We start from the raw sequence: 10,239 nt of genomic DNA on the forward strand, positions 1-10,239 counted from the left end.
TATCTTTGATCTACTGCGTAAGCGGGTTTCCTCATCACCTTGTATCGGTTCAACCGTTGTTTGTGGCTTTATTTATAAAGTGGTACGAAAACCTATTTTAAGGAGAAAAAAATCGATAAATGTTTTTGACATTTTTTTGTCCAGACCTTGGTGTATTTTTCCAGATAAGATACAGAGAAGAAAGAAAGCAAGAGCCTGAACTTATTCGAACTTTTGTGATAAAGAACTTAGGCCCCATATCAATGTAAATCAGACATAGATTAATCTGAAGAAATAGTTCCTTGCTCTTCACATCAATATACTAATAATCATTAGTGAAGGTATCATGTTCACATATCAAACTGAAATAGTGTTGCTTTCTATTCAAACGTTGCCTTAGAGTGGTTTGGTGTACAACTGCAAACGAATTCAAGAGTCTGGATAGTTTTCCGAAGTTTACTTTAATTTTAAAAAATAATTCAATCCTTTTAGAATTTAGAACACAAACAACAAGAGTGGAAGTTGAATTGAATCATCCTCCAAATATTAATTCAAAACAATTTCGGAAATTGAATTGATTCTGCCAAGTACGTAGTGAATCATGCACATTAAAAACGCACATGCAAAACTGAAAACAACAAGAGTGGAAGTAAATCATCCACCAACTACAAATGCAAACAATTTTGGAAACTAGATTGAGTCTGCCAAGGAAGCAGTGAATCATGCACAGCGCAAAATTTTAAAACAACAAGAGTGGAAGTTGAATTAAATCATCCACCAATTACAAATGCAAAACAATTTTGGAAACTGGACTGAGTCTGCCAAATTTTGCGTGAATCATGTACACTTGTTATTCTGGAATCATGCACATAAAATTTCAAATCTTAAAAGCAAATACTAGCCCATTGAGTCTGCCATGGAAGCAGTGAATCATGCACTCTTGTTATTTTGGAATCATCATGCACGCAATTTTTTTAAAACAAGTGGGCTCGAAATTCAAAAAGAACAGTCGCCCACCGTGGGGCTCGAACCCACGACCACAAGGTTAAGAGCCTTGCGCTCTACCAACTGAGCTAGACGGGCTTGATGTTTTAATTTATGACATTTACGTTGTATTCCAATATAGTTGAAACAAAGTAGCTCATCAAAAACAGGAAGTATCAAAAATACGATTCGTTTTCGTTCAAATTAGAGGATAAAATATAGCATGAGCACTTAACTGTTAACTGGTTTCATAGAAATAAGAAAAGATTTACTCCGCGCATTTTCAGAAAAACAAAAAAAAAATCCATGGAAACGAAATTTTACGGATCAATTAGAAGCGCCTTTTAGAACGTACAAATATCTCAAAAGGGACAACAACAATATGCAATTGGACCTTTTGAGTAAGAATAAAAATCCTGTAGAACTAACAATTTTTGTATGAAAGGTAGATAACATATACACACTCTGTTTCATATTAGTTGTCGCTGAATTGAATATGTCTAAACATAAATATATTGCAATTTTTGCTGTTGTTCTTTTTCAAGTTAGAATACAGACCAAATGAAAAACAATACACTGTGAGGTAAACCAAGAACCATAATTTAGAATGCATACAGAGCATAGATCAAACACATAATGAAGATATGTATTTCAAACGATCTGTTCAGACATCTATCTATCTACTTCCTGGATATTCTGCTTTCTATGTCTACAAACATCTATGCACTGCTACCCGTTCAGGGAAAATTAACTCTCAATTATCATTCGTCGATAGATATTAACACTATCTGAAGTACAACATCATCCAGAAGGTCCTCCAGCATCAGATCCTCCAGGTCTAGCGCGACACACTCCACGTCGTACAACAGATTCATCCAGTTATCCTTCCGCATGATATCATACGCCACAACGTCATCCACTGTGTGGTTCGGCTTCCACTGCAGGCTTAGGTAGCAGCTAACGTTTGCCCACACCTCCTCTAGGACGTGGGACCCCATGGGTATCGGCCTGGTTCGTGGATCAAAGCGCGAATGCCATGGGCCATTGACCAGGGAAGAGTCGTAGATGTGCATCAGTACTTCGTTGATGATATCGAACAGGAGCATACGCCTTGCGATGCTGTGAGGCTCGTCGCTGGCCATATCAAGATCGTGAGATGAGCATTCTGCCTCCTCGAAGATGACTGGACTGACTGGCTGGTTGGTTGCATACCAATCAGCGTCGCCACAGCTAAACCCGGATTTCTTGAGGATGTCCTTCACGTACTGGAAATCAGCCTCATTCTTGTCATTGACGTAAATACGCAAGGACCTTGTATCATTTTCCTGTAAAAAGCGGAGCTCTGAATTCAAACCATCAGCATTAAAGGGTTGCGCTGGCTTGACCAACCACTCTTCATCCTCGACAGCATTTGCACCTAGCAGATGTGGTGTCTCGATCACCCACTCTTCATCCTCATGATCTGTAACATTGATGCTTGAGGGCTGCAGTGGTCTAATTAGCCACTCCTCATCCCCGGAATCGGCAGCACATTCTCCTGAAAGCTGTGATGGCTTGACCAACCACTCATCATCCTCAAGTTGCATGTGTTCAAATGTCGGCTCTGAATCTGAATGTGTCAAGAACAGAAGTGTCACGATCTTACTAAGAATGAACAATGTATGGTATGAAGGAGTAGTATTGATAGTATTATTATAAAAATGTGAGCAACCTATGATTTTTGGCATGACATGGAAAATAAACTAGGCCAGAATGTATTATTTACGTAACAGAAGTGGTACTAAAAAATAAGTTATCATTTAGAAGAAACGACTGAAGCTCTATAATTTCAACTCTATAGCTTGATGCGTAGCTAATTCATGTTTAAATGGGAAACATATACTAAGAAATTTTTGCCACTTGTTTGTTGCATTGTATAGAAAAGTTGAAGTTTCATTATACTTCACCTGCTACAGAATGCTCGGTAAAACTATAGTTGTGATCTTGCAAAAAAGACCGGTCAAAAGAAGGCAAACTGTTGATACGTCGATGGGAGAAAGACTGAGCAAATGAAGATAAACTGGGAGTTCGAAGAATGCTGCGTAAATCCTCTTCTAGGGAGCCAAGGTAAGCACTTTCTGCAGAAATCACCAGAAAATGATAATAAATATTTATTAATATGAAGTTCCCTTTAAAGATAAGGTTTTTCTTTTCATCAATACCTCCATCATTTTGCTCACTATAAATATCGTCAAGGTAATAATTTCCTTCTGTGTAGATATTAGTAGAACCATTTTTGCTTGAAAAAGAGTGAGCAGGTTCTATATTGCAAGTCTTGGGCATAGTACAAGAATCTGGAACTTCAATAAGAGCATTTCTATGAGGTGAATATAACTGCATTTCTGGAAGAGAAATTATTCTTTTCATGTGCATCGGTGACTTCTTAACATGTAAGCTTGCACCATCTTCCAGTGCAGTACTAGTGCTTGGTCTTTCTTGAAAAGATTTTGATTCCCTCGATATCGAATCATAGAGTGTTGAGTACTTGTCTACTGATTCTGCAATAGAGTATGATCTTCGTATTTGTTTCTCCTCCTGGACAAATTTCTTCGTGGAGGCGGTCTTGGTTAATTCAACCATCTTTTGGCCATAGGGCATTTTATGAAAAACTCCATCCTTTGTAATCCTAGCAAGCTCTCTTCGGTTATCCTTTACGACATCTTTGATCTTCTTACTTATAGCTTTAAATCGATTGGAAGTGGTTCCATTTTTCTTTAGGCTTCTTGATTCTACAAGAGAAACTGTTGAGGCCTCAACGCCACTAGGCATCCTTGCACTGATGACTTTTGCGCCTTCTAGGTCACCTTTAGGCCTTGACGGTGACCTCTGAATTTCCGCCCTTCTACTTTTCTCACTATCACTCCGATCAAATATTGGGTTGCGCTTCCCTGATGATCCTCCTGGTCTTGGGAATGATTCTAATTTACTCATCGGTACCCCATGGCTTGAGGAAGCTTCTTGATCTTGCTGTTCAGGTGGTACTAGCAATGAAGGATCATGAAGAATCTTCAGAAATAGTTCCCTGTGTGCATTGAACAATTCAAGGAAATCCAAGAACTCCTTCGACTGATGTGTTGAATCATCAAGATTTTTCTGCTTAGAGGAGACCTCATTTTCACTAGGAACTTTCTCCGGTAGAGTCTGGCATGGTGATTCTGCATCCAATATATGCTTGCCATTTATGCTATCACGAGGCTTGCACGACTCCTGAAAAACAGGACCTTGAGGGCTCTCATGTGATGACTGTTGTGCACGATGACTAGAGCCTGTCTCGTTGGAACTCAGTTCATTCATTCTCTGATACTCGGAAGCCAAATCATCAGGAACCACGTAATCAAAGCATTTTGAATGATGGATTGAGCTGGAGCGTGTCAAACGTGATGATGATGGTGAGCTGGAGCGCGTCAAACGTGATGGTGATGGCAAGTTGGCATGCGAGTTGGAATGCGAGTCATTCTTCTTTTGATCTTTCTTGTGTGTTTTCTTCCTGAACAAGAGTGTCTTCCACATAAACATGTTGGGCTTAGTCTCCTTCTGAGAATAAGAATCATAGTTAGCGAGGAGTTCATAAAATAGGATCACATTTAGCGATTAATACGGGATGTAGAGATATGTTAAAAGCATGCTGAACTTGATATAAATCTCAACATTGTGGCTTGACCTTAAGGAACAGTGAGTTGGAAAACAAGGTGGAAATTTTAGTTTCCTAGATAGTAGAGACCAAGAACACTAAAATTTAGAATTATGAGTCATCTTTGTAGCTTTCTCTTGTGCTATATATCAAGATGTCATGGGATCACTCATTATATATAGAGACATATGAAGCCTAAACCATTACCAGTACAACACATACAATGTTAAAATTAAGCACATACCAGAACAGTCTCTTCTTTATCTGTGTCCCTTTTGGGCTTCGGAACTTTTACTCCTGCGTCAGATGAAAAAGAAAACAGCAGACATATTAAAATTTTATATAACAAAATAAAGGGTGTATAATGTGGTCAAGCCTTTCTGTGACCAACTTCAATGCAAAATTTATACCAATATCATATCCAATACAAGGAAACGTATGAAGAACACAGACTCTAACTTAAGCGATGATGTAGCTACACTAAAGCTTTGGAAAAGTGAAAACTTGTTGTTGGAAGCATGTAGAACCTTACTAAGTGCATTGTCATTTATTTCTCCATGCTTTTGATGTGCGATCGTTTTTGGCATTTGCAATTTTTGGTTGAGGGAAAGGAAATTGAACAGGCCCTCAAGGCAGCCTTGACTCCGCCTGTCGAACCGCCTGTGCTCTGCCATTGTTCCGGCGAAAGCTGAAATTAATGCAGATGGAATTCAGATCCTGAACACATGCGGGCTGCAGCTAACCCCTAAACACCGACATGTCCCATATCTCAAATTCTATCATACACAAATAAAGATATTAGTGTTGGACATGTCATTAATCATTTTTCATGGGAAACCGGTATAAAATGTTATTTAGATTGAACACATCGAGGCAATACGTGCTCAAGTAAATCAAATGGCACAATGGGTCTCAAGTTTTTATTATAGAAACAACAGTTTCGTTCCGAACATGAAAAGCAGTGACATTTTGGAGGTTTATGTTAGATACCCGACCAGTAACAAGGAAAATGGTAAATTTATGACCAAACAATCATCGCCTTCATAAAGGGGACCAATGAAAAAACAATGCAGATTCCTTAGCCAGGATCAACCAAAGCTTTATAATCCATCAAAATTGCAAGATTTTAAAGGACCAACAGACACTTGAATGTCATATGCAATTGGAATACATCGCAATGCTAAGCCATCAAGACCAAAATTCTGGCTAAGCAATCAATCACATCAAATGGAAAGAGAAAAGATCAACGAACGTGCTCTTACTAAAAAAAGAGGGAACAATGAGAGATCATCATACCAGGATAGACAAAGGACCTTCTTTTCTCAGGACATGCGGTGGGAGAAGGAAAATGGAGCTACTGCTCCTTTCCTCCATTGACGAACTAATGACTATTTTCTCTCTCTTGTTTCTCCTTTCTCCTACCTGCCAAACAAACTATGCTGAGCGTAAGAACAAGTGAGGAGAGAGAACCGGAGGGGAATGTGCTCCTCCTCTCTCTTTCCCTATCATTTCTCTATTTTTAGCAAATCTCTCCCTCTCCTTTTAAGGGGAATCTCTCTCTTCCATGTATGGTGCTAAGCTCGAAAACATACGTGACACTTCCAAAAAAAGACGTGCCATTGCAAAATTAGTAGCGATTAAGTTAGGCCACTACATTTATATTTACTAACATAAAGGCAGTCACAATGCATCGTATCTTAACCCATATTTTAGTGTAATTAATGCTTTTTAGATAGCACAGTGCATTGTATCTAAGCCCATTTAGTTAAATGTGATTCTTGATCAATACTATCATCAACCTTGTGGCCTATTTGTGGCACATGCCACACTTCAAGCACATAGTCAAGATGCAATCAGCTAACAATGGAAGAAATATAAATCTCATAGCCCAAATATAATTTTCAGCTCTCAAATCACATTACAAAATGATTGTTCAATATAGCATGTAAGTCTCAATCAAGCCAAATATATAATTCTTGGCATGTTGTCATTGTCAACTGAAACACAACAGGTGAAGACCTCGTAATGTTGATTTATTATGTACAGACCAACACACCTTGACAATTGATCTAAATGTAATTTGTAAGCTGAGAAGAACAAGCATGTGCCCATCACGATTACAGGTGTCTACCCTTGCGGTGGAAAATGGCTACCAGTCACCTAGTGTGCTTCTCGATGAAATAATCATGTACTACTGTTGGTGGATTCCTTCAGGGGCCGGTTCACGTACCTCCTTGGAGTGCCCCTGCTGCCAGAAGCTCCTGCTTGAAAAGCTTCAAGGCCTGACTACAAATTAACCATGATCTCCTCAGCAACAGATTCTAAGATGTCATCCTCGGCAGAAAAATTCATCCAGCACGTACAAGTAAGCTGGATCCATGGTGTTTGCTTCATTAGCATCTGTGGTGTTAGCTTCATCCCTGGCTGCATCGGCATCATCTCGTCGACTGGATATCCTGTAGCAGAAGATATGAGCCAAAATACCACTGCAGCATTACTGCTCTCAGCCGAAATATTTGATACATACAAATAATGTAGTCAGCTACCAGTGGAAGAAATAAAAGATTTCCTAGCAGACCTACAAATTGCAGGACCCATGAGCCTTCATATAGCAAAATCCAACCACACTCATACTGGGCTAAAGAAATTATACTGCCTACCATATAGCTGTGTTTCTGAAAATTTACCATTTACCAACAAAAAGGTGTATATGTAACTACTGATTGCAAGTGAAGATGTTCAAAATCAAATGGCGAGTGCCCCTTACTCATGGTTCATATGTAACTCTTGTAAAGAGGATGGCAAGCGAAAGTGATTAATATGACAGGATAATATGGTACAGGTTGTTTTGTAGCTCAAAATCAGGACACATTTGCATTGTGCATCATCTGGTACAAGTAATAACTTGAGAAACAATTTCATAGTGTGTTACCTATCAGTACTTAGTATTTCTAGCATAACAAAGTGAAAATTTTACTACAGTGCGCTGTACATACAAGTTCTGATATGCAACTAGGTTCCTAATAATAGAACAGCAAAATCTACTTTGCAGATATAATGTATCGCCCTATATATACAGGTTCTGATAATCCATGGATCGAATAAAACCACAGTAATCTATGAAGCATAGTGATCTGTACGCTGAAGCCAAGCACAGATTTTTCATATTAGATCAAATACTTACCACATATTCTGTGATGAGTCACCGACGGAGGTACCAGCAACCAGTAAGCACTAGGGGAAGCACCAGAGCTTGGCCGCGTCGGCGTGGGGCTAGGAGACGGCTCCAATAGGGCTCTGTTAGGTATCATCTAGGGATTCACTCAATTCGATATGGATTCGAGATACAAGCTTCGCTCAATTCAGATTACAGAGGAAAGAGGACGAGAGATAGACGAAGGAGACTGGGAAGACCGTTTCGCCGCCGTGATCCTTCTGGATGAGTTTAGTTTTGCCCTTTGTCTCCTATATGTAGCAGCTGGCCTTGCTAGTGGTTGACGGTTGGGCTGGGCCTATGATGAGGATCCCGTGGTACGGTGGAAGCCCTTGTACAGGTACGGGTCCCTAACACCGCTCCCTCCTTGAAACTCAGCTTGTCCTCAAGCTGAAGCCTTGCCGCTGGAGTTTCACGACAAGTCAAGGCATGAAGCACTTGTAGTTTAGGTTAGTGCAGGAACTCCCATGGTTTCTACTGTAGGCGGAGCCAAGAACTTTTGTTTCGATGCACTGGATGCACTGAACCAACAAGTAATCGGAGCAAGTTGTGTCGATTCAAACCTGGCATATGCCCCCCTCCTTGAAATGTTCCTTGTCCGCCAACGAACGACATAGTGAACACAAAGATCACAGATCCTCCGTGGTCCCATAATGTTAGCATATTGCTGATGCCACACCCCAGCAGAACAGTGACAGTGCAAAGAAAAGCATCCGGTACAACAAGCCACAGACCCTTTGTGTTGTTCCACCGATGACAATCACCCCTCAATATCACCAGACTAGATGAACCAACATTTCTGACCATAGCGCTCATCACAGATATAATCATATCAGCATGTGCGCTTCCTTGCAAGTGACAGCCAAGTCGTTGTGGCTTTCCACAAGAACTCAGCAGGGAACAATAACATGTGAAGGTCTGATATTGTCAGTGAAAGGGATACTGATAAAGTTCTCTTCTCTTACTTGTCCCATGAGACAAATGTCCATTTCTAGTTTCCATACTTGTTCGTTGTACAATGCCACATAACCAGATGGAGGAATTGCCGTAGAGCATGTCCAGCCTAAATGTAATGGCAATTATAATCCAGACTCACTCACAGATAGCTGCTTCATGATAACCCCAACCAAGACTGCCACTACCAGCCAAAAAGCAGTAGCCCGATCCTTCAGTTGCCTGACAATTTAACACATCTGTAGATATACCTTGAGCTGCTGGTCATAGTTTCTGAGGTGTAAGCAAGATCTGGTCAAAATACATTTTCTGATTGAACTCTTCGCCAGGGTCCCACAATTCTGAACTTGCATCTTGTAAGGCACATATTATTGTTCCCAAATTGGAACTGTATGCCAGGTTGCCCCAAGCCAAACTGAACACGGTTGGCGCCAGAATACTAAGTTGATATGCATGAGTAAGCAACAAACATGGCTGGACTGAACAAGTAGCATAAATTTGCAGAGAAAACCAAGTGCTGAGTATGCTCGCGAATTCAGTCCGCATAGCAATTGTAAACCACCAAATTTTCATGTATTTCAGGGCAACAGACTGGATGAGAATGATCCGAGCACGTTGACAAATTGCAGAATGCGCAAACTTCCAGTATCGGCTGACTTTTTTAACATGCATTAGACCACAGCTAAGCACCGAAGCTATATTACCCCATTGCAGCTGAGCAGAGTCGAAGGCACCAATCTCAGTCAGGACGGCAGTTGTAGAAGACAATAATACAACCACATATTTGAGAGCATCATATTGGCCAAGAATAAGCAGAACCCTTTGACCATTAGCAACCGGCCGATTTAAAGCTAGTTCAATACTCATGGAAAACACTTGAAAATTGATAGGAATAGATTCAGAAGCAGAAACATGATAAATTGTCCGTGTCATTGCACTCTCTGGTTTGCAAGAATTCCAATGCTGCAACATATAGGTCAACCAATTCCGAAACTTACCTAACATGTCCCTGAATTTTGCTAGGTATATCCCTGAGGTATACATCAGTTCACCATGTTGTTTCTTTTGCCACACCCAGAACTTTGTCAGATTCAGAAAAGTTATAGTAGTAGTATAACCAACCAGTAACAGTCGGCGCCAAACTGAACATGTCACACTCACATGCATGTAAACTCCGGTGACAAAATACTCAGGCCAATGAGAAGCATCTCGAATTGCACAAGAAAACTGATCATATGGACTAGCTGACCTCCTCATTGAATCCACAATCTGTGATTCCTTCAACTGACAACTACAAAAATAATGATCAGGCTCTTGTGAATAAAACAAACAAACAGTTACAGCTGATCTGCAATTGAAATCTCAGTACTGACAACTCAAAGCTGCAAAATTGCCACTGTCCAAGAGAACGGTCAGTAATGTGACGGGCATATAGGAC

General features: G+C 40.2%; 1 protein-coding gene and 1 non-coding gene across 10 annotated transcripts; both read right to left on the minus strand.

Annotated features, from left to right (window-relative positions):
• Window positions 1-989: 989 nt before the first annotated feature.
• TRNAK-CUU lies at window positions 990-1,062 on the minus strand. Its single transcript has one exon. It is a non-coding gene; the product is annotated as a tRNA-Lys (tRNA).
• A 443-nt stretch (window positions 1,063-1,505) lies between these two features.
• On the minus strand, window positions 1,506-8,156 carry LOC124657704. 9 transcript variants are annotated; one of them, XM_047196216.1, is made up of 8 exons: window positions 7,818-8,156; window positions 6,864-7,089; window positions 5,930-6,055; window positions 5,166-5,321; window positions 4,878-4,930; window positions 3,165-4,533; window positions 2,910-3,080; window positions 1,506-2,572 (listed from the first exon to the last, which is right to left on the minus strand). In XM_047196216.1, the coding sequence occupies exons 4-8, from the start codon at window positions 5,305-5,307 to the stop codon at window positions 1,725-1,727; spliced, it is 2,583 nt and encodes an 860-aa protein (XP_047052172.1). In that variant the 5' UTR covers window positions 5,308-5,321; window positions 5,930-6,055; window positions 6,864-7,089; window positions 7,818-8,156; the 3' UTR covers window positions 1,506-1,724. The 9 variants fall into 9 exon arrangements, with proteins under 9 accessions (XP_047052172.1, XP_047052169.1, XP_047052171.1 ...); XM_047196213.1 differs by having other exon boundaries at window positions 3,165-4,536; XM_047196215.1 differs by having other exon boundaries at window positions 3,165-4,536; window positions 5,930-6,067.
• Window positions 8,157-10,239: the final 2,083 nt, after the last annotated feature.

The sequence above is a fragment of the Lolium rigidum genome, chromosome 5, assembly GCF_022539505.1.
Source record: "Lolium rigidum isolate FL_2022 chromosome 5, APGP_CSIRO_Lrig_0.1, whole genome shotgun sequence".
Classification (NCBI taxonomy): domain Eukaryota; kingdom Viridiplantae; phylum Streptophyta; class Magnoliopsida; order Poales; family Poaceae; genus Lolium; species Lolium rigidum.

What these genes read in the sequence shown, in the direction of transcription:
- LOC124657704 (XM_047196213.1), bottom strand. Translation starts at nt 5,307, where the DNA reads ATGGCAGAGCACAGGCGGTTCGACAGGCGGAGTCAAGGCTGCCTTGAG. An exon ending in ATAAAGAAGAGACTGTTCTG is followed by an intron (nt 4,537 to 4,877) that starts GTATGTGCTTAA and finishes TCTTATTCTCAG; the next exon opens with AAGGAGACTAAGCCCAACAT. An exon ending in TAGTGAGCAAAATGATGGAG is followed by an intron (nt 3,081 to 3,164) that starts GTATTGATGAAA and finishes TGATTTCTGCAG; the next exon opens with AAAGTGCTTACCTTGGCTCC.